Source organism: Diplotaxodon limnothrissa, linkage group LG23, assembly GCF_057381915.1.
Source record: "Diplotaxodon limnothrissa isolate DT_005_m linkage group LG23, D_limnothrissa_male_GT1.1, whole genome shotgun sequence".
Taxonomy (NCBI): Eukaryota; Metazoa; Chordata; class Actinopteri; order Cichliformes; family Cichlidae; genus Diplotaxodon; species Diplotaxodon limnothrissa.
The window spans coordinates 48,617,287-48,641,039 of NC_140617.1; the positions used below are offsets into that span (position 1 = coordinate 48,617,287).

Sequence of the window (23,753 nt, forward strand, 5' to 3'; positions counted from 1 at the left end):
GTGTAGTTTAAACTGCCACAGTTAAATATGTGGAAACAAGCTTAGCTAGGCCACTTACAGTCATTTAAATATTTTTTTATATATGTTTCTTTTAAATTCAGTTATGGTAAAGTATCAGGGAGAAAGAGCAGTTTACCGTGTTTCACTCTTCACAAAGATTTTGAGTGAGCCTCTCCTAAGACAGCTGGGATAGGCCCCAGCCCACCGGCGAACCTGAACTGGATAAGCGGAAGAGAATGGATGGAAATTTGTATGATTGATTGGCTGATATTAATCTGCACCAGTGACTGTAGAAAGCTCCGACAGTCATTGATCTGCACTGATTGTATGTTGATACGTGTTGGCCTGTTTTATCTGCTGAATTGCTCCAACAATCAACATTTTAATATTTTTATTCTAAACCGAATGCTTTCTCTTTTATTTAATAGAGTTTCCTCAAACAAATGTCCCAAAGATTATAAAGCTCCTCATACATCATAAGCAGTATATTTTGAAGTAGCCGCACAGTTGTATCCGTGAGTCCACAGCAACACCGTTAATCATTTTCATAATGGTCTGAAAGGTACTCTATTATAATATTAATAACAGTAATGATTGGATGCTCTTGTTTCAAGTTGCTTTCAAAAATAAAAAAGAACTGTTGAATTAGTTGTCTTTAAATAAGTACTTAATTAAAACAGTAATATTTTTTAAATTAATTTAAAAAAAATCATAAAAAGGTGTACTCTAACCCTCTTCTGTCTCCTCCCACAATTATGTTTTCTCACGCGCTCTGAATAAATGATTTAATTGGCTGAGCGGCATCGCAGGGATTAGTTACAGTTCACGCCATTGGTCGGTGTGGAAAATAGAATATCAGAATCAGAATCAGAATACTTTATTGATCCCTGGGGGAAATTATTTTTTGTTACAGTGCTCCATTTTAAACCAACATTAAGACAAGACAGACAATACGCTAACTAAGAATAGTACAATATATACATATATATACATACATACATACATGAGTCACTCATAAATAAATATTTGGAAAAGAAACATGTGTAGCTGTAGCAGCAAACAGTGTGTTAAGTGGATGCGTTGTACAGGGAGATGGCCACAGGCAGGAATGATTTCCTGTGTCGTTCAGTGGTGCTTTTCGGTAATCTCAGTCTCTCACTGAACGAGCTCCTGTGACTGACCAACATGTCATGTCTCCTCCCACAATTATGTTTTCTCACGCGCTCTGAATAAATGATTTAATTGGCTGAGCGGCATCGCAGGGATTAGTTACAGTTCACGCCATTGGTCGGTGTGGAAAATAGAATATTATCATTAGAATAATAGATATAGATAGACACAATAGAATCAGCTTGTCATACTTTAGTAAAAGGCCTGAGTCCGCCTGTGGAGACTCAGGCCTTTTACTAAAACACCACGGGGACGCTTTCTTTTTTTAGCACTTTTATTTTGACAGGTATAGTAAACAAACACTGAATTGATAGCTTTATTTTGAAAACAACAAACCGGAAGAGGTGCTGACGCAGGGTTGTTGCTGACAACGGTCTACGTTGACTTCAGACGCCACAAAGTGAATCGGTTGTAAGAGAGCGGCTGGATTATTACGGTAAAACAAATTTCATGATGCTGTGTTTGGTAGAAACTGAACATGTTAGAAGCACGCGGGGCTCACGCGCTGTGATGCTCGTGCGTTGTTAGTCGGGTGTTGTGGGGCTAATTTGTTGTGATGAGGTCATTTGTTAACACTGCGGTGTTCTGGTTTAGCCCAGCTAAGCGTCGTTTCAGTTACTGAAGCCTCACAGCGTATGAAACGCCATAAAATGTGCATCCGTGTGCCGAATATGGTGAATGCAGCCGAGCCAGCTTGCTAGGCGGTTTGCTAATGCGTTTCGCTGTGTGATAATGACCAGCGAGTGTGGCTGCGTTAGCCCGTTCAGCTTTTCTGAATCCGCAGCTACTGACACTGAAATGTTTCTCCCGCTGAGCCGTTTGGTAAAAGTAAAAGAGGTCAGCTGCTCACTTGTTGCTTTTATCGCTGGACTGCCAGCAGTGAAGGTGTCTGCTCAGCCCGCCAAACTCCGTTCGGGTTTAATGCTCTTCTCTCCTTCCCCCAAAATCATTCGTAGCATTTCCCCAAAGATGACGTCTCACTTCAAAAATGTGCATATATCACACATTATCATGTTATGGTAGTGCATCAGTGTGTTCATAGCTTGCAGTGATGTCCCTTCCACTTACACACTACACTGTATTTTGTAGTTTATCGGTTATGATTGGATTTTACTGGAAAACTTTACATTAGACATTGAAAAAATGAGACAGCCTCTGGGTGTAGTTTCATACTGACGCAGAGGTTACAGAATCAGGCTGATGGTGTCTGTGAGCTACACCCTCTGCATAAACTGCCCTGGTGGCAGGCGGAGGTTCTGAATGGCAAACAAAATGCGAAACTATTCTGTTTAAAATAGAGGTGATCAAAAAATGACGCGTTCTGCTGTCTTGTGACAGGATAAGCCAACAGTCCTTTTATGGTTGTGCCTTTCTTTCCTCCGGTTGAGCTAATTATTAGGATTGGATCATCTCTGGGCTTTAGAAAGGATTTTAGAAATATTAAAAGTAACCTCAGTACAACCCGGGACACCAGTCACTGACTGCGTGCTTCATATCTGAAAAGCATCGAGGTGATTTTCCTTAAAACTCTGGAGTGCACTGCTCCTATGCTGGACCTGATCACACTGATTGGTCTGCTACTTGTGTGCAGTCACATTAACAGACAGACACATACAGTTTTACAACGTTCAGCCACCGAATGTTTTTAAGTATAGTTGTGGCCTCAGTTATGTTATTATTACTAGCTGCAAAGTTCAGCCTCATGCCTTTGTCGCAGCAACTCTACGCCTGTGATATTTACCAAACCTGGATGTAAAAGTGACCCTTGCCTGAATTACCCAGTGTCATCATTTTGACTTCAAGCAGCCAGCAGTGTTAGGTGATCATGCCTGAAAAGGCCTCTAGAGTATAAACATCTTAAAATACATTTTATAAATAAATGTAACCCACCAAGAAGACTGGGGCGAAAGCTGCGTTGACATGAAAGCTGTAGCAGTGATTTCAAACATCAGTGAGTTGCATGCAGGAGATGAAATGAGCTGTTCCTTACACATATGTCATGTCAGAAACAGTGGTTGCTTTTTTGTGGGATTTTTGGTTCCCATTGTTCAGGTTCTTCTTCTTTTTGTGGCGTCCCTCAGGTAAAAAAACGTAAAATGAACTTCCCCAGCTAGAGGTGATTGGAGTTTAAGCTCAGTGTCAGTCTCTGGTCGGCATTAGAAACTGTGGAGTGTGTGTGTGTGTGTGTGTGTGTGTGTGTGTGAGTGAGTGTGAGAGAGAGAGAAATGGAGAGAGGGAATGTTGCTGCTGCTTGCATGTACATGCCAGTATTATCTTTTTTTTTCTTTTGCATATTTGATGGTGCATGCTGCTGTTAGGGATGAACCCTTTGGTAGTATTTAGACTACTGAAGCTGAAATGCCATAAAAGCATAAAATAAGTAGAGCAGTGTTTCACATGCAGAAATGCTCAGTAATAATACTGTGTCACTCCATGGCTTTTTTCTGCACTAGAGCTTTGCTAGGAATCATTTCCTGAGCCCCTGGAGCAGGCTTTGACTAAACTGCCCTCCTCAGCTGCTCTGCAGTGCTGAGAGAGAAGAGGAATAGAGGGGGCAGGGTGCTGTGCTTGCTGGATGCTTCTGTTAGATGCTCATATGTACACAAAGTGGCTTTTTCTGTGTGTGTGTATATATATGTGTGTGTGTGTGTGTGCGCGCGCATGCACACATGTGGGTAGTGCAGCACGATCCACAAACAATGCCTCATGCATACATGGTGTTGTGGCTGGATGCACTGCATGGGCAAAGATACACAAGATTCAGCATTGTCATCATTTGTAACATGTGTAACAGAGATCCAAGGTTACAGAGTCACCGTACGTTCTATAGCTAGTAGTTCTTGCTAATGACCTACTAATTCTTTCTCAGTTGTGGTGCAGCAGTGGCATATTAAAACGTTTCAGGGCACCAGCCCTCTAGGACTTGAGTTTGACACCCATGCCCTATCAGATCCAATCCTGAACTAACCTTGTCGACACTAAGGATGCAACTATCTGGTTAAAAAAACCAAGCAAACACAAAGAAAGCTACTTTAAACTGAGCAGAGAGGTGGAAATCAGCTTTCAAGGCTAACCCTTATACCCTGCTCACAAACCGTAGTCCTTGCAGTCCTCCCGGTTGTCTCCCAGTGAAACTCTGCATGCTTTGCGTTCTGGTTCCTCTTCTCCTGACCTCTGACTATTTACACTTGGGCGTCTCCTCCACCATCAGAGTGATGATCCTGAAACTTTAGCATTACATCTTTTCAGTGCTTCTCAGCTTAAAAAGCCAAATAGGCTCAATAAATTAGGCAAATAGCAACAGATCATCCAGTGCAGACAATAGGACTGAATGCCACGAAAGTAAACATTTTGAATCCAGAGCTGTCAGACCTGAAGTGCCTGGAGCGAGCTTACCTGTTTCAGTATGAATGTAACGTGTGAAACTTTGTCATAGAAATAAACTCACAGTCAGGTTTTGTGCCCCTGACCCACTGCTGTGACCTCCATTGGTCTGTTCAGTTTAGGAACTGAATGAAGAGAAAGGAAATGAGGAACCTGTTACTGTTCACATCATCATAAATGTTAACCAACATCCTCCCCGACAGCTGCATAGTTACTGACTGACATGCAGATAGTGTGCAAACAGTTGCTTTTCACTCAGTTTGTCTGTGTGTGTGTTTGGCTGCAGCAATTGGCCGACTGTGTCTGCTGGTTAGTAGCGATATTTATTTAAAGCTACATGCTGTCAGCTAGCATAACATCACAGCTGTGTGTGTACGTGTGTGGGCATGAGAGTAAGAGTGGAGTAAATAGGTGGGGGATGGTAGATAAAAAGGAAGCATGTAGAAAATATGGGCAGTTAATAAGAGAGGAGAGGAGTGATGCAGTCATTAAACTGAGGAAGTGGCTCATGCTGTGTTTGAACCTTATTGTTGGAGCTCCATTTGAAAGTCATCAGACTGATGAATCCTTTCTTCAGATATATCAGATATAAAGCTTTTTTTCTGTTTGCTGAAGCTAAAAAAACAAAAAGCAGGACCAAACTGTGGTGGCACTCTGAGACTAATCAGTCTCTCTGCTGCTGCACGTCTCAGGCCACTGTTCAGCGTTTCTGGTTTGTCACCAGTGAAACTGCCTGCTGGGTTAACCCTAGCCACACTAAGAAACTCTCTCAGAAGAGAATCTCAGCTTCTAGAGTTTTACTTCCTGGTGAAATGAAGGTTAGAAAAAGAAATCAAACAGATTTTTAAAAATCTCAAAAAATGTGTCCCTGATACTGTTCTTGTACACAGATCCATAGCTCCAGAAACAGAAAGCATGCAGGAACTGATGGTAAGTCACCACCTGGAGCATGGCCAAAGCTCCTGAGGGGGAAAAGGTGTCTTCATTTTTCTTGAACTAAAACTACTCAGAGTAACAAAAATCCACGGAGGGTTGGCACACCAGTGACAATAAAATCCCACAGGCTCTTTGTATCACGTACCTGTGGTGAGTGGTCTATTTTTCTCATTAACATCTCCTTCAGCTGTGGGCGCTGTCACTGGGAGAGGTTTGTGCATCAGTCAATATGCCAGCGGATGTTTTATTTATATGAATAAAACATCTGGAGCCCACCTCAGTTACCATGGCGAGAGAATCGGGGTACACCCTGGACAGCTCGCCAGCTAAACTCAGTGCACCTCCTGGAAGTAAAAAAGTACCAAAGCTTTACACAAAATGAAATCATATCAGCGCTGCTTTCGTCTTTACACTCTGCCACAGCTACCTGTAACTTCATCTTTGCAGACAAACAAGTTGTTTTTTCACCTTGTATTTATTTATCAAGATGCAAAATCTAAAGTACTTCATTCATTGGTTACGTGAGGTGAAACTCACATAGTTGTGAGATCTCCTGATATAATGCAGGTGTTGGTGAGTTTAGTGTCTTCCTGCACAGGATGCTGTACATTCTTGTCCATCGTCAGCTCAGACGAGTTGATCAAGTTGATGTTGGGCGATTCATGTCAGCACACATTATGTCGTTTTTCTTGTCTTTCATGCATTCGTCATGCTGCAGTTTGTGGTATGTTTCTATAGGGCTGAAGAAGTTAGTTGTTACTCTGCAGTGCAGATCTATAGTAGTCTTTGCTTGTGGTTTGTCCTTGGTTAACGTCACTTGGCTGAAGCAGATCTAATAAGCCAAAGGAAACTGTACGACCACCTCAGCATCGCTAAGATGTTCTGTGTAACTGTGTACACTCTTTATTTCTGGAGGTGTGATCGGAATAATTAGAGGCTGTGAGAAAGGGATCGCGCAGCATTAGCCTGAAGATTACTGCTGTTGTCTGATGTTATTTAGATGGTGCTGATGCAGCATGTCACCCACTGCAGCAGCATCAATCACTAATGGATTTCATTCTTTCATCTTTTAAACTCAGTCGAGTTGGGTAACAGTGAGTGTGATAAAGGGACAGCGTATTCTGTGGAAGTTCAAATGTCTCGTGTTTCTTAGAAACTTCACGGATGTGACTTCATGTTGCTTCAGTTGTGCAGAAATGTTTGATTTGATCTGGGTCTGATATAATGTCACAGCATCAGGTTCAAACACAGTTTGGCTGAGATGTGCTGACCTGAAGCGTTTTTGTCTCTTGCAGCTTGTGCGTGTATGTTTGAGTGAGCTGAAGAAAGACATCGCTGTGCCGTCTGTGTGTATGTGAGAGCGCACGTGTGTGCGATGTCTTCAGAACTGCTGGTAGATGTGGGCGACGACTCTGCAACGGCGCAGCTAGGACAGCTGAAGCTGACTACCATAGAGGACCAGCAGTGGCCCGCTGACGAGTCTTACCTCAGCAAGTCAGGTGAGAGGGATGTCTGTCCACACCTGCTGATGATGCCATGTTTCAAACGAAGGATTGTAAGAGCTCTGAGCGGCTGGGGTTAATCTTAAAATGTTACATACAAACACATTTACATATGAAGGACTTCATGGTGATGTAATGCTGTGATTGTTGTCTTGTATTAACTGTGTGTGTGTTTCAGAGACAGATGTTTCCCAGCAGTTTGACGCCAGCTCTCCACACCTGCCCTGGGACCACCCTTTCTATGACATTGCCAGACATCAGATCATCGAAGTGGCCGGTCGGTTCTTCAGTCACAGCTGACCTTTCAGTCTGGAAATATATGTTTTTGAAAAGTAAAATCTTGTAGTGGAAGTAACGCGAGTCCATGTCTGCGTCCGTAGGTGATGACAACTTTGGCAGGAAGGTGATCGTGTTTAATGCCTGCAGGATGCCGCCGCAGCACCAGCTGGACCATCATAAGCTGCTGATGTAAGTAGTGACCGCAAACCTTTAGGCTTTGCCAGCGTTTTTGTCATGTGACACGATGTAAGGAGAAGTGGTGGTCTTTGGTCATCACGCTGTATCTAAAGACAGGAAGTGTAGCTGCCTCCACCTGTGTGTGAATGTGAGAGTGAATGAATAGTGGCATTGTACAGCGCTTTGAGGTTCTTGAAAAGCGCTGTATAAATGCGATCCACTAATGTTAAGAACAAGAACAAGATTTGCATCAGTGACACTGAGAGAAGATTAGTCCCAAAGACCGACAGCTGCTGCTGAAGGATCCGCAGAGCAAGCATTCGAGCCGTGGCTGAGCAGTCAGGTGTCAGTGGTGCTGGAAGTGTTGGTCGGTGGTCACCATTGTTCTACCTGTAGCTTCCACTGTGGGGCCTCTGAGGTGTACGAGTGTCTGACCTGGTCTGCCCCGCCCACTCTCGCCTTCCTGCTGACAGACTGGTTGCTTTTACAAAGAGCAGACTGTGATGGAGGTGATTGTGGTCTTGAAAAAATACGTTTTAAAGGTTATTTTAAAGACTGCCTGATGTTTCCACAGTCGGGGAGTAATCATGTTATGAAATGGTGTATTCACCACTGCCCCAGATAATCATGATTGGAATGAATGGAGAAGGCATGGCTGTGTCTATCTTTGCTGTGTTTGGGTGTAACGAGTGATGCGGTGAACGTAAGGCTGCAGTTTTTAGAAAATGTTCTGAAGGCTCCTTCCTGTAGGGACAGCGTGAAGAGATTCACTCTTTCATCTGGTATGGAAATAGTTGATGCGAAGCCCTCAGGTGCAGTAGTTACTAACCAACAAAGTTATTTGAGCAGGTAAAGATATTTCTGCGTTTACAAAGACTTGCTCTTGTTTTTCAGGTATCTCAAAGGAACCCTGGATCAGTATGTGGAGAGTGACTACACTCTGATCTACTTTCACCACGGGCTGACCAGTGAAAACAAACCTTCCCTCAGCTGGGTGCGGGATGCATACAGGGAGTTTGACAGAAAGTAATCTCCAACACATCACTGCACATCTCACTTATCATATTATACCTGTTTACAGCTGGTCCTACTGCTGCTCTTTGCATTTATTAACCGGATCAATGGCTTCTGCAGACTAACCTCTGCCTGTACCGGATGCATCAAAATTCCACACCAGGGTAAACTTATCCCAAAGCCTTCAGGCTGGCACCGTCCACTTCCAACACTGGATGTTTTAAACATCATGACTTTGCATAAAAACCTTTATTTTCTTTTTAAATGTTACTAAGGTTAGACTTGTGCCAGCGTTCTCCTCTTTGAACAGAACAAATGAAGAAAAACAGGGAGTCATTTTTTGTAAGAAAGTAATTTCTCTGTACTTCCTGTGAGCACCATAGTCCACAGAGGAAGTACAGACAGGACGAGTCGAGGAGAAAGGAGCCGTGCTGCACACGTGAGAAGCTCTGACTGTTTGTTTTCCCCTCACTTCTGTATTTAAGCAGAGGTGCACAGTGTGCATCCACTGATATGGTACTGGTTTTTCTCTTGAATGCAGTGGAAACAAATACTGTGTGCAGTGTTTCATAAACTGCACAGTCACAGTAACATGTGCGGATGGCTTCAGCCATGTTCCCACTATTCAAAATAGCGAAGGAGCTGAGCCCTGCTTTTGTCTTTAATCACTTTCACCCAGTTAATTTGCACTTTGCACAGCAGCGGGCGAGCACACCCACACAGCCATTCAGTTTGGCTGATAAAGATAAAAGCAGGTCTCCAGTTACATGTCCTCGCATTATTTTCACCAGCTCATCGCTGACAGCGCAGGATTCAGCCCCTCAGCAGTGCTGGTTGCCTGTGTAACCTGTGGACAGCAGATTCCACAGATGCTGTCACGTTTCTGTGTATGCTCTTGTAATCGTTGTATCAAACGTGTGTTAGCACACCTTGTGAGAACATGTGATGTGTTTGCAGGTACAAGAAGAACATCAAGGCCCTGTACATCGTCCATCCCACCATGTTCATCAAGACTCTGCTGATCCTCTTCAAACCAATTATAAGGTTAGTTTCTGGTTTCAGGGATTTTTAAAGGACCATTATGCGCAGCCCCCGTGCACATACACACAGTTTTGTGCTGATTTTGTTACAAAGCGAGGCGACTGTTGGGATTTGGTGCTGTATAAATAAAACTGAATAAGGGGGTGGGTGGGGCCTGCATCACTCTGTGATCCACTTCCTGTTGATATAGGGAGAAATCTGACGACTGATCGTTGCAGCTGTGGCGTCCTGTTACAGTACGGCCCACTCTTTGACGGATGCACGGTTATAACACGTGGTTACGGCTCGATTTTATGCAGCTGTGGCTGTCAGACTTCAAACGCCTGACTTCAAAGGTTCAGAGAGGGTGACCCAGTACTTGAACTTATTATCCTTGCTATGATGGAAAAGCCGTCTGTACTTGGAGCAACCAGTTTTAAAGTGCAACTTGATGTCAGTCAGATTTTTAATCCCTCATTGATTTTATGACATTTTCTAGGATTTTTTTATATGCTTGATGTCGGGTCAGGTGCTGCTAATATAATCTGCCTAACGGGCAGCCATGGGTACCACACGGCATTATGTACTCCAGCATTACTCCTGTGGATTGTGGGTAAACACAGACTCCACTAATGCTAAATGCTGATGAGCATGTTCCCTCAGTAAGCACAGTACAGTACAGTACAGTAGTGTCACATCAGTGTGCTTATGTGAGCTGATATCATTACACGAGTCCTTCCTGCGGTTTTCAAGAGACGTGTTCATTTAAAAAGGAAGCACATGATTAATGACTGTGAATTTTGGGCCATTGTAACTAACATTGACAGAGCTTGAGCAGCATCTAGTGGCAGCAGTAGAAAACTGCAGCCATAAATGTGTCTGAAGTTCCTGCTTCAGGTTTGGTTCTTACTGGATACCAGTTTTATTTAAATGGCAACAAATCCCAACAACAGTCGAGGTGCTTTATACTGTACACATCATCTTGTAGCTATGCCAACAGAGAGTGTCACAGTGCTGCAGCTGGAAGCAAGAACCACTCGCTTAACTTTGTAAGCTTTGTTCTCTCCATCCAACAGGAACATTTTTATGTAAGTCGCTGATGAAACAGTGTGACACTGAGCCTACCGCTAACCTTTAGACCGCCTCTGTTCAAGAAACAGAAAAAATAGCCGGTCATTTTGGGGGAATTATGATTACATAATTCCCCGTAGACGGACTCGTCGGTGAGTCGCTTGTTGCTGTTTTCCTTGGCGTATGAAGCGTTCCAGGAAGTGCACAAACGTCTTTAAATACTCTGACCAAACCAGAGGTTTTCTGTTGTATTAATCACATATTTAATCATTTCACATTAGTAATAGTAATGTCACTGTCTCACTGCATGTTCACTGCAGAGTATGCTCTACACACACAGTGAGGCCATTGTAACGGGAGACGCTAAGCAGATAGTGGGACTCCTTCCCCTTATCAGGGATGTAAATATTCAGGTGACGGGAGGAGCCCCTGTGAGAGGGGCCAGCATGTGAGAGTTGTGGCTTGTTCTTTGTTTGTATAAGAGTTCAGGGAGGTGTCCGTCCTCAGAACACTGTTGTTTGATCTGAACGTTTTCTCCACATTGCAACGTGTTAACTAAACCACTTCAAAACGAGCTCGCTGGGTTGTTGTTAAAATGTCCATAACAAGGTGCGCACATCATGTGCTACTTGCTACTTTCACTTTGTTACATTTCTGTTTTCATGGTTATAAAAAGTCTGAACCATCATCATTGCTGCTCACAGATCAACCACTCGAGTTTTCTCTCTCTCAGCTTTAAGTTTGGCAGGAAGATCAACTATGTGAGCTATCTGAGTGAGCTGGAGGATGTGGTCAAGTGTGATCAGCTGGTCATTCCTTCCCGCGTCAGAGAGTAAGTGTTCCTGCCAAACTTCAGATGTGTGCCTTTCATTCAGTCTTCTCATTGCGTGATGCCAGCAGCACGTTTCACTGAGGGTTAAATGCCGCCTCCGTCTTATTATCCGTGTGCATGAGAAGTGAGTGTTGAAAGTGTTTGACCTCCTTGAGAGTGGCGTGTTGGAGCAAACACAGGAAGTGGGATGGTATTATCTTACTGAAAGTGGCTTCATCACAATCCAAATAACCGTGCAGTGCACCCTGATGTAGCCACACTGGCACAGCTGCTGGTTTCCCAGCTGTGTGCCGACTCCTTGTGCTCCACGCTAAACGAGCTGGAGGTGAGAGAGTGCAATTTGTGAGTCGTGTGCTGGTTTACAGCCCGCTCTCTTGGGTTTTTCTTACCAGCAGAGTTTTTACATTCAAACATTTTCCCTCTCCATCTTGGCTTTCTGAATCTAAAGTCAGCATGCATTTGTTTTTTTTCAGGAAACAATGACAAATCTCAGTTTCCACATATTATTGTCACTTTAAGCATCATCATTGCATCCTGTTCCATGTGCGTCTTCTTTGGAAATGCCCTCTGCACTGAGTACTGTCAATCTTTTCATTTGATTTGGGAATGCTTCCTGTGGTTGTTCTGCTCATGCACAATGCATCTTAAAAGGTGCCACTGATGGAGTTTATTCACTGCTGTGCTGCTTCCATTCTGTGGTTTAGGCAAACATTCAGGCACAAATAGTGAAGCCCTGTGTTACTTTTTAAAATCTCCCGTTGTCTCTGTGCCAGGTATGACAACAAATTAAGAGCATCTCTGAAACCCACCACACAGCCCCCCATGTCTCCTCCTCACAGCCCTCCTCTCCCCAGCCAGGTGTTTGGTGTGCCACTAACGCTGTAAGTGCTGATTCTGTAGTTGGAGAGAGACACGGCCCTGTGAGAGAAGCTTCCAGATAAAGGAAAAAACCTTTGAATCTGCTTGTTGTTTTAATGTGTGCGTGTCAGGCTCAGACAGAGGGATCCAGATGGCGATCCAGTTCCTGTGGTGATGAGAGACACCGTTGGCTTCCTGTCAGAGCAAGGTAACAAACAGAACACCTGAGCGAACTCCTCCCTGAGCTGTGCCTGCATGGAGCACACACGGCTGCCTCACCTGTGCTTTTACTGGCTCACATCACTGTAATTAAAGCCTGCTGCACACACACAGGTGACTTTATACCTGTGCTGTGCTCTGATGCAGACTCAGGCTGTGCCTCGTTATGTCTGAAAGAAACACTTTTCTTTCTTTTTCACTGTGTGTGTGTGCGTCTGTGTGTGCGTCAGGCTTGGAGATTGAGGGCATCTTCAGACGATCTGCCAACGTGACTCTGGTGAAGGAGGTCCAGCTCAGGTACAACTCAGGTATGAGCTCTGACCGCCCTGTGATGCTGAAATTCCCTGCTGTAGACTCATGATGGAGGAGTCCCCTCCACCTGCTGTGTGACGTCAGTTATGATCCTCTGTGTTATGGATGGTTCTGTAAACACCAGTTAGGCTGCAGGTGTTTATGTGCAGAGGGCCTGGTTTCTTCCACGTTAGAGCAGGGTTGGGACGCTCGTCTCTTCTCTCGGGTTTTCTTCTGTTCTCATTGAACTCGTGTGTTTGCAGGTGCGACAGTGAACCTCAGAGAGATGGAAGATGTGCACCTGGCTGCTGTCATCCTGAAAACATTCCTGAGGGAACTCCCCGAGCCTCTGCTCACCTATCAGCTCTACAATGACATTGTCAACTTTGCCTGTAAGTACGGTTAGAGGAGTCTCAGCTTGTACCTGTGTGACTGTGTGAAGCCCACACCCCCACCTGCCCTACACCAGATGAACAGTCTGCCTCAGCAGTTCACCTGATGACTGTGTTTGTTCCAGCTGTGTCCAGTGAGAGTCAGGTGACAGTAATGAAGACGCTGGTAGAGTCACTGCCGGAGGAAAACTACGCATCGCTGCGATACCTCATCACATTTCTGGCACAGGTACAGCTGATGGTCTGCACATCCCGCTGATCACAAAATATCATCTCTGTCTGTTACAACAGCATCCTGTGTGTGTGTGTTTAGGTATCGGCCAACAGTGAGGTGAATAAGATGACCAACAGTAACCTGGCTGTGGTCTTTGGTCCCAATCTGCTCTGGGGGCGGGACAACGCCATGTCGCTCAGCGCCATTGGACCAATCAATAACTTCACGAGAACCCTGCTGGACCAGCAGCATCTGGTGTTTGCCTAATGTCCAGCCCTCTGCTCTGAGCTCTTTCTGCCAATGTGAAACGCCGCCGAGACCCTCCTTCCCTGCAGCATTTAGCCTTTAGCTTACCTTAGGAGCATCATCAAAGTACTCAGACAGGCCTGACTGTCTCTTACATGCCGCGCACATTTAAAAAGATTCAGTGGACCAAGTTATTTGTGTGTCTCCGGTCGTTCTGAGCATCCTGTTATTATGTCTGGCAACTTCTGGCATTTCTATTTGACTCCAAGCATGAAAACAAGTGGAAACAGCACACGTGTTAGAGCTCAGGCAAATAAAAATAATGTGAGCAAAAAATAACAGAAAACACTACAAAATGCAACCGATGGTAAACAAGAAAGATCCAGATCCCCAGTTTTGTTACAGCGTTAAATTAGAGGCTGTTCACGTATCACAGCATGAAACGCTGCGGCCCTGATACCACCTGCGTGAGTGGTGCTCCACTGTGAGCCGTGATAACTCTCGACATCACTTTGCATCATGAAATCCCACAAACACGTCACGAGTACAGATACAGACGTGCACGTTTCCCTTCCTTTAAGTCAGTGTAGTGCTTCCAGCAGTCTCCACGAGCACAACAAGAATCTGAACGATGACGTGAAGTCGTTTCATGCGGGTCTCAGGCCGGCACACTATAAAGAGCTGCAACACTGGGGGAGGGGGACATAAAAGCTCTCATAAATCTGAAATCACTACATGTGTGTGAATGCAGGGCTAGTCATTTGCTGCCATGTGCTTCTCTACCACCCCGAACTGCTCCGTCCATGCCTCCGTCACTCCTACCTGCACGTGTTCATATCTATATTCAGCCCTGTATCGCTGCCCTGCTTCAACAGCGGCTGGTTTGCATCTTTTATCTCTGTCAGTAGCAGCTGGTCGTGTTGTTTTCTATGTAGTGCCAAAAAGGCGTTTCACCTGTGTTACCAAATGTTCTTTAGATTCTGATTCTGCGCTAAAGAGAGGGCTGATGAGGAGAGTGGAGGCGTGACTCGGGTTTACGTCAGAATGGTGAACTCGGTACCGAACTTTGTGGACAATCTATGAAATGCTGTACTTGGAGTGGCAGAAACCAGCCACAGCTGTGCACGTGGAGTCTTTTTCTTCCTTTATATGAATTTTACTAATAGCAGTGTCATTTGGACCTGTAGCTGGTGTCCCGGGTAAACGGCACACTACAAAAGTGTGCTGAGTGACGGCTTCACACTCGGCACTCTGCGGGTTTGGTGACAAAGTGTAGATGTGACTGCGCTCCCTGGAGTGACGCCGTTGTTGTTTAAATTACAGGGAGACGGTCGGTACGTCGGGCATGTGGTGGACTCCCACAGGCCAGCGTCTCTGCTGCCCTCTGTGTGACTGATTGTGCGAGCAGACGTGATGTGTGCTCATACAATCAGTAATAATATAAGTTGTAATGGATTCATGTTTTCATTTGTAGCAGCATCACTTCAGTGTACATAATGAATGATTTTGGGTGTCTGATTTCCTGTGATTGTCCCAAATTTAATTAAGTAGAAGTACCTGATACTGAGTCTTACTCTGTGTACCGTTTCAGGCTTTGAACTACAGGAGTCTGTCCAAGTTATGTGCTGGTTTTTGGCTCGGTGTTTGTGGCGCAGTGCCGTGGTGTGCTGCACATAATCCACACTGAGCAGTGCAGTTAACAGACCCCACACGCCTCAGAGGGCACCGGGGCTCCAGGCCAGCTGTTCGTCCATTTGTTTGTTGAGTATTAATGTAGGATATAGACGCATTAGATCAGAGCTGTCTAGGATGAAACACACCCTTTGGCCAATCACAAGCCAGTATTCCTTTTAGCTCTTGTGTTTTCTTTTAGTCACCACAGGTCTTTAGGAGCAGGCGTATGAGGAGCATGCAGCAGGAGTGTAACCCGTCAGAATCGGCTTGTACTCTCTTCTCTGTAGTGAGAGAGGAAAGTGTGAACCCTTTGAAATGATTTAGTTCTTCCTAAACCCAAAGATGAATCAGTCCCTTATAGAGTGCAGCCAACACGAGCGGTGGTTGCTCGGTGTGATTGTTTGAGCAGCTCACAGCCTCCTGTTAGGTGAGCAGCAGCCCCCGTCCTCGGCTTTTTGAGTGCAGGCACTGGATGCACACAGGTGACTGTGGGCTCTCGCAGAGGTTCCCGGGTGCAACTGTATGGCCTCCCAAAAGCTGCATTGTGTTCTCATTTATCTCACGGTTCAGCAGTGATGCACAGACGCTGTGGGGAGTTGGTTGGGATGTCTTTGCTGTTGAGGGTTTCACAGCCTCCAGCACAGCTACAACTTTCCTTAATGAGGGTTTTAATTTCTGTGGCTAAATGAGAACTGTGTGGCCGTAACCGAGGCCTTAAGCTTCCTGCTGCATTTATCATTGCTCATGTTCTTTCCTGTAATAATCACCTGTGATTCCTGAGAAGAACATTATTTCTGCAAGTCTCAGTTTCTGTCCTCAGTCTGTTTCCAGAGTCTTCGTGTAAAGGACAGCCTCACAGTGATTACAGCAGTCAGCACCTGCAGTAGTTACCTTTGACACGTTGTCTCTTTCCTTTAGTCAGCCAGTTTCTAAAGACTCAAAACAAGCTGTTCAACTAGATGTCTTTCATTGCAACAAACTATCAGTGGGTAAATATTGGTGTTGTGGTGTTCCTGTAACGATGTGACTGAAAAGCACCAAAACAGTCAGAATTTCAGTTTGACTGAAGCTGAGAGCAAAAACGACAACAAAAAGTGTTTACCTGTTTTAATGCCACAGTGACGTGGGTGTGTGTTTGTGTGTACCAGTGCAGATGGGTTTCACTGCAGACGAGGGCTGCGTGCGTGAATGTTGTCAGGTGGTGGCATCTCCGTTTTTTAATGGTGTGACGTAGTGAGACAGACCTTCCTGTTTGATTGTGAGTCATCTTTGATCTGTGAAACACAAAAAGAGCGAGCCAAGCAGTTTCTCTGAATCACAAAAGCTAGTGGAGATGCACTTTTTAAATAGTCTGTGTGTGTTTGTGCGTGCTCGTGCCTTATTTGTTTCCCCCGCGTGGTCATGTGATTAGCCATCTAAGTGCCAGTGTGATCATTCTGCCATAGATTAAATAAGACGGGGTGCGTTCAACAAAGCTCTGGTGTTTGCTGGTGTTCAGAGCAGCCTGTGACGCGTGCGGCGTGGCCCCCACCCAAACGCTGACTTTGTTGAGAGCAGCTCAGCTGTAATGGGCGACGGCAGACTTGAGGATTTGTCTTCGTTACAAAATCGAGCTCGAGTCTGAGCTTCGAGTGTAAACCCACTCGTCTGATCTTCTTCTCACAAAACTCGGTTTAGTTTCGTTTTCAGGTTTTAAGACGGCGTAGCTGAAAGTCACCAGGTGAGCGAGACGGGTAAAAACGCTTCCTTTTCTAACCCCACTGTAAAGCTGTCAGCTGTGTCCCGTGTTCCTTTCCCGAAACGCTGATTCTTCTCAACTCTGCTGATCCGTTACAGCCTCTCTAATCTATGGGTCTTTGTACTGTAACTGTTGTCATGGTGACAGTGAACTTCTCTAAGGGAGAAATTCATTGGTTCCCAGGCTGATTTATTTTTACTTAGTGACCTTATTTTCTTAACTCCTTTTTTTCATCCTCTTTTGATATGTTGTGGATCTCAGTCTTATACATGTGTGATATAAATGGTGATATCCTGTAATGTTAATGTGTGCAAACAATAAAGAAATGATGAATGAAAGCTGGGGCTCTGCTCTTTGATCATTTTCATACTCAGCCAAGCTCAGTATAATACTCGAACTACAGTCTGCATTAGTATTTATTCATACAGATGATACATATTAATGTATCATAAATGCATTAATGAGACTGCCTGTTTGAGGCAGCGCTCCATATCGATGTGCCTTCAACTGTAAGCGGCAGGTTTCCCCAGTCTTATAAACTGCACATTTGCATAAGGCTGGAAACCTGCAGTCAGCTGAGACTGAGGACGTCACCTGGATGAGTGACGATATGAACAGAATCAACCTTTGCAGATTTACTATAAATGCACATTTAGACACTTTGTCTTGCACTAAGATTTGCACGTGTTCATTTTAAAGGCTTCGGTTCATTGGTTCCTGTATCTTACCCTAATTAAAAATCTAATCTAATTCGACTAAATCCACTGAGCTAGAGCAATGAAAAAAATGCCGTTTTGGAACATAGAAGACATTTACACTTGGACCAACACAAGAAAGAAAACCTGCTCGGCCTCTGTGCTGTCAGACTGATCGGGTTAAAGCTGTTGATATTATTATAACTACATGCAACATTAATATTAATGTCATTGCAACAGTCAGGTCATCAGAGCTCAAATACAGGCATGCAGCCTGGTGCCAGATGTTTTTTACAGACGTCATCTAGTGTACGGATTTAGATTTTGGTACATGGTCATTTGGAGCTTTTTACGTCCAATCAGATGTCCCCATCTGATGATTTGAGCTCTCTGCTGAAGACTGAATTTAAAGACACTTCTGACTCACTAAAGCCAACCAGTCCATGTGTCACGGACACGCAGGACACTCCCACAGAAACTGTGAGCGTTCCTCAGCAGAGTTCCTGACCTGCTGCCCCCTGCTGTGACCCTGTGAGTCATGCTTGGTTTATTCCAGCGGCTTTACTCACTAACATGACTCGTTTACTGGATTTCTCAGTGGCACCACACTCAAACTGTTTCTGTTTTAATAGCAAATTTTAAAGATGATTTCATGCCACTGATTATACTTTTCAACATTTTGGGTAATGTGGGACAATTATGAACAAATTATAAATTACATACATATACAGATGTACACATACGAGTCCTGCTAACAGATGCTGGAGCGTCTGAAGCTGGGAATCACTCAGGGTGTGAAGATCGATACTTCACCTCACAAGACGATTTGTGGAAACCATCTTTGTTTGGCTGTATTTTCCTAACTATACTCAAATAAAACTCAGAGTACCAGTAACCAGTGATGGTGTAAGAGGGACTGGTGTGTCTGATTTACTGTGTTGCATGTTAGATAAATAAGGACATTGTGTCCTACGCAGCTGTGTTATTTCTGCTGCTGAACAGCTTCAGTAATGGACACAACAGTGGATGTTCATGTGCAAACACCAGACAATTAAATGTAAGTGTAGAAGGCTGAGACATAGACGTATACTAACTAGGCTGCTTTAGGAACACATGTTAGGCAGGAATGACATTTGAGGACAGCTACAGTCCGGCAGGGATGAAAGGATAACAACAGTCAAATTACAGGTGAGCAGAAATGAACCTGTAGATTGACATTCTGTGTTCTGGGAAATAACAATTCAAGAATTAATAATAATAAATACATAAATAATAAAGATAAATCAACACGGTGTATTTTCACATGTTGCAAATTACAAACCACTTTAATGTAGAAGCCACTGTTTGGGTCGCTGTGCTGTACAAGCAAGGAAACACACAGACGTAACATGTGCTGCTTGCTACAGCGTCAGCTTGAACATTATTTATTTCCAGGGCAGCTGGCAGTGAAATCGTAGGTGACAGAAGAAGATGACAGAATTTAGAAGAATTCAGACAGTCCTGCTGCACTGTTCACCACATCTGGCTGCTGGTGAAGTAAAGTACAGTTTACATGGTGAATGGACTGATTCTTATACAGCGCTTTTCACTTGGAGTGAAATTGTGTGTTTGCGTTGTTTCTTTGCAGAGTGGTAGCTCATTAACATGATGTTGTAATCTTCTGTAGTCGGCTTTCATTAAAATGGAATATCCAGTGTTTGTGTAACGTCTCAGCAGACTATAAATTCCTGAGTGAAGCGCTCAGTCTAGTGAAGCTGTACCTTTGCTAAAGGAAACATCATCAGGTAATTCTTCACTTTCTAAATCGAAATGTCCTTTTTAACTGTTCTTTGGTGCAAGTGTGTGATCACAGAGACATGTGGGCTGTTCGTGGTGAGGGTTTGGCAGCATCAGCAGCAGGAGGACTGGGAAAGGACTGGGAAAGGACGACACAGACAGAGACGCCTGGACATGGGAACAAAAATAAGACACAATAAGAAATGAAGGATTTCTGTGTTTGAAGAAAGGGAAAAAGCTGATGTTTTCTCAGAGCCTTGTTTTTGATTCACACTCAGCAGCATTTGGTCATATGAGTGAGTATATTGTAATCCAAGTAATCTTTGCAGAGACCAACTCTCCTGCAAGAGAAGAAAATGAAAGCCTTTGCACTTGCTGTCATCCTCCTCATGATCTTCATCAGCAGTGGTAAGTTAGATTTACAGATTGCTTTTGTTCTGTTCAGTTCAAAGTCGGAGGAGTTGTATATTTACTTTACTGTATAAAGCACATCGAGGCAACTGTTGCGCTATAAAAAAAGAAAAGAAATTTTAACTTAACTAAAACTGCAAAATGTGACTGAAAACGAGCCAGTGCCACCAATCTTCTGTTAGGGGCAGTAACACTGAAGAGCTGGACTTCAACATGTTTCTCTTCTGTTTTTAATTCAGTAGATTTGCCATCAGTGTTCACTAATATTAAACAGTCATATTCATGTGTATATCTCTGTCTTTGTCTTCTGTCAGAGGCTCTGCGGTGTAACCGCTGCGTTCCAATAACAGCTGGTGGCAGCTGCACCAACACAGTGGAGACCTGCCAGAGACCTGATGAGGTCTGTGCCTATGTCATCAGCACATTTCCCAGTAAGTATGGTTACACACACACACACACACACACACACACACACACACACTATTGTTATTTCATGTTATTTTTGATGATGGTGTTTCTTTGAATTCAAATCTGTACAGTCTGAGTTTTCACTTTGCTCTTTTGCAGGATACTCGTACTTCAAAAGATGCATGAGGAGAGCTGATGCCTTTGCTTTGAAGTCCATTTCCAGCTATAACGTCTTCACATGTACTGATGATCGGTGCAACTGATGAGGGAAACTTCTGCATGAAGATGTCACAATGATATCAGAAGACATGGAGTCACTTTTAACCACTGTTTTATTTTCTTTTGACTGTCTGGCCTTTCATTTCAATAAAGAGGATTGAAAGGATAACAAAAGGATAATTGTGTGTGTAAGGACTGTTTTTTATTTTTGCCTGTCCTGTTTGGTTCTTTCGCCGTCAGAATTATTATCTGAAGGCCAAAAAAGATGCTCAACAGATTCACTTTACCAACTGGATCATTCCAGCCTTGCCATTCGGTCCATTTGACTGACCTTTGTTATTTTATTTTACTTTCACTTGTTACAGACGGGACAGACATGGCTGGGGATAGGAAAGGGAAAAAGAAAGAGAGGGAGGGAAAGAAAAACAGGGGGAAAGGGGACAGTGAGGAAGGGCACGAAAAAAAAAATCACCTGGATCACCTGCTGAGAGAGAACAAAAACCCCAAACAAACAAAAGGAGAGCAACACAATAAACACGACACCACAGCAATAACCTGGGTAACTGTAACTAACAGTAAATGCTAAATATTGAAAGTTATTGTGCAGCACGCAGGACCAACAGCGCACAATGTTGTTGGAGGTAGCAGCCGAGAAAGCTGTAGTTTGTGTCTGTGAGCACCTGTGTGGATCTTGTATTCAAAAGGTTTCTCCATGTAACGATCTGCTAGTGCAGGGGTCAGCGACCTTTAAGACCCAGAGAGCCATTTGGACCCAGTTTCCACGTAAAGAAAGAAAACACTGGGAGCCGCGAATACTTTTTGACATCTAGAATGAAGATAACACTGTATATATTGTTTTGTACCTTTATGCTTTGTGTGAACAACTAAGGTGTGTTGCTTATGAAATCCATGAAGTGCTACAGAGAAAATTACATGTTATTTATGTAATGAACACATTTTGAACTCTTAAAGAAATATAACCAAAGGAAAGACACCCAGCTGAACTAAAATGATCCAGCAAACAAAAACTGTTGTGAGCCCTCCTTATATCTCCTTTGTGCTTTTGGAGCCTTGACCTGACTTTTAAAAAATAATTGGAAAAAAGCTCGATGCTGCTGAAAGATGAAAAATAGATATTTACAAAATTCTGCCCAAATATGTATTTTACCTGGTTAATGTGTGTGGCGGGGCGTGGTCTGTAGGGGAGGCGGACGCACCTGAGCGGCACCCGCAATCACGCCTCGCCGCCTTAACGTCTGTGCTGTTGTGTTGGTGTGTGTCGGGCTGTGAGCTGCAAAGCTACAGCCGGCTGTGTGCGTACAGCAGCCGTGTGTGAAAAGTGGTCAATAAAGAGAAGCTGAAAAGCGTGTTCATGCAAACATCGTCGGGTCTGCCGTGATATGTTTACAACGGGACTTCTGCTCCTGAACCTCTGCGCACAGCGTCTGCAGGTCGGGGCTGTACGAAGTCACTTTCATCTTTACAGGACTGTAAGCTGTCGTCTGTGAGGCGCGAGCGTGTTTGTTTTAACATAGTTCACGGTGGAGCTGCTGACATAATGTGGATCCAAAGATCCATAATTGGCCTACCTGGGGCTGAAAGTCTCGATAAATGCACGGCGTTTCGGCGGGTACACCGGCTTCCACGAGTGTGACACTTATTTTGAGCGATGAACAAATAATATAATATATTTTCATTTTTATATTTCAATATCACAATAATCTTCCAGTTTAGAACTGCAAGTTAAAAAAGAACATAAATAAAATACACTTCAGCTAATAGCTTCTAATTTATTTTCCCAAACCACGCAGAGCCGCAGTATAAGAACCAAAGAGCCGCAGGTTGCCGACCCCTGTGCTAGGGGGTGTGGGGAGCCATGGCCCCGCCCCCCAGGGCATGAAGCAGGCATGGAGGAGATCCAGGCCCCAGAAATCCATAGGCCCCCCAGAGCACAAGAGCCCAAGGAGGATCATCAGAGGGGCAACCGTGTCACCCACCTGGAAAGAGCAGAGGAAAACCCCCGTACGTGTCAGGAGTATCAGAACAGCTGAGACACATTTTCTCTAAACACCGGGTCTCTGTGGCTTTTAAACCCCAAAACACGCTGCGCCAAAAACTGGTCCAGCCCAAGGATCGGGTCCCCGACACAAACAGAGTAACATAGTGTACACTGTTAAGTGCAGGAGGAGTGCCAGGATTTATACATCGAGGAAACCAAACAAGCTCTGGCTGAGAGGATGGACCAACACAGCAGAGCCACCTCGTCAGGCCTGGACTCTGCAGTCTATCTACACCTACAGTCCAGTGGACACTCTTTCAATGATGCTGATGTAACATCCTGGACAGGGAGGCACGCTGGTTTGAGGGCGGAGTCAAGTCTGTCCTCTGAACTTTCTAACATGGCAATAATGTGATGAAAAAGTTGGGTAGAGTCCTTTCTTGCGTCAGTGCTGAAAAGTCTGTTATTTTGCAATCAGTCATAAACAAACTGGAGTGTCAGGGCTGCACCTGCCTTCAAAAGCAGCACAACAACAGCCACATGTGACTGTTTTATTTTGCTTTTAATGCAAAAAGCAAAGATGTGGGACAATAAACTTGTTAGTTTAAAGTTATTTTATTCCTATTTTCCTTGCAATAAAAGACAGAACAGCAGCAAACCAAGTTCTGTCTGATGGTTTGTTAGGAGGACCACAGTCTGACGTGTACTCGTGGACTGTCATAACGAGGTGATGGGGAGGATAAAATGAAGAGCGCCGTTTGTGTCGACAGGTAACAAACAAACAGAACTATTGAGTACGATAAATCGTTGCCACGGGTGTTTGCAGCACATTTTTAGGCCTATAATGATGTGACTAAAAATAAGAAATAAAATCATTGACATCAATGGCAGCACTGGACTTTATTCAGTTAAAGCGTCTCAAACTGTCGACAGTAGCTAGCCTGTTTAACACTTTACCTGTAAGACATGGCTGAGTTTAACTCCACCGGCTGGCCGGAGTGTTTCTGTGTGGAGTTTGCATATTGTCCCTGTGTGCAGGTTGTCTCAGGTACTCTATCTGCATGTTTCTGGACTGTGGAAGGAAGCCAGTGGGGTTAGGTAACTGGCCTTTCTAAATGGCCCATATGTGTGAATGAGTCTCTCTGTGTTAGCCCTGCATCAGCTTGACAGTCTGTCCAGGGTGTACCCCTATGGCAGGGGTGTCCAGCTCCAGGCCTCGAGGGCCGGT

General features: G+C 44.3%; 1 protein-coding gene and 1 long non-coding RNA gene across 3 annotated transcripts; both read left to right on the forward strand.

Moving 5' to 3' along the window:
- The first annotated feature begins 1,536 nt into the window (after positions 1-1,536).
- On the forward strand, positions 1,537-17,322 carry arhgap1 (Rho GTPase activating protein 1). 2 transcript variants are annotated; one of them, XM_085347745.1, is made up of 13 exons: positions 1,537-1,606; positions 6,786-6,989; positions 7,171-7,269; positions 7,373-7,460; positions 8,343-8,474; positions 9,420-9,506; positions 11,287-11,385; positions 12,159-12,266; positions 12,375-12,451; positions 12,693-12,770; positions 13,017-13,145; positions 13,271-13,374; positions 13,459-17,322. In XM_085347745.1, the coding sequence occupies exons 2-13, from the start codon at positions 6,866-6,868 to the stop codon at positions 13,624-13,626; spliced, it is 1,293 nt and encodes a 430-aa protein (XP_085203871.1). In that variant the 5' UTR covers positions 1,537-1,606; positions 6,786-6,865; the 3' UTR covers positions 13,627-17,322. The 2 variants fall into 2 exon arrangements, with proteins under 2 accessions (XP_085203871.1, XP_085203872.1); XM_085347746.1 differs by having other exon boundaries at positions 7,177-7,269.
- Positions 17,323-19,398: 2,076 nt separating this feature from the next.
- LOC146608998 (uncharacterized) lies at positions 19,399-20,698 on the forward strand. The gene is made up of 4 exons (XR_014905127.1): positions 19,399-19,496; positions 19,818-19,896; positions 20,214-20,330; positions 20,467-20,698. It is a non-coding gene; the product is annotated as an uncharacterized LOC146608998 (long non-coding RNA).
- The last annotated feature ends 3,055 nt before the right edge of the window (positions 20,699-23,753 follow it).

Coding starts and splice junctions, on each gene's coding strand:
- arhgap1 (XM_085347745.1), top strand. CDS start 6,866: ATGTCTTCAGAACTGCTGGTAGATGTGGGCGACGACTCTGCAACGGCG. Junction 11,386..12,158: donor ATTCCTTCCCGCGTCAGAGA/GTAAGTGTTCCT, acceptor TCTCTGTGCCAG/GTATGACAACAAATTAAGAG. Junction 13,146..13,270: donor TGACATTGTCAACTTTGCCT/GTAAGTACGGTT, acceptor TGTTTGTTCCAG/CTGTGTCCAGTGAGAGTCAG.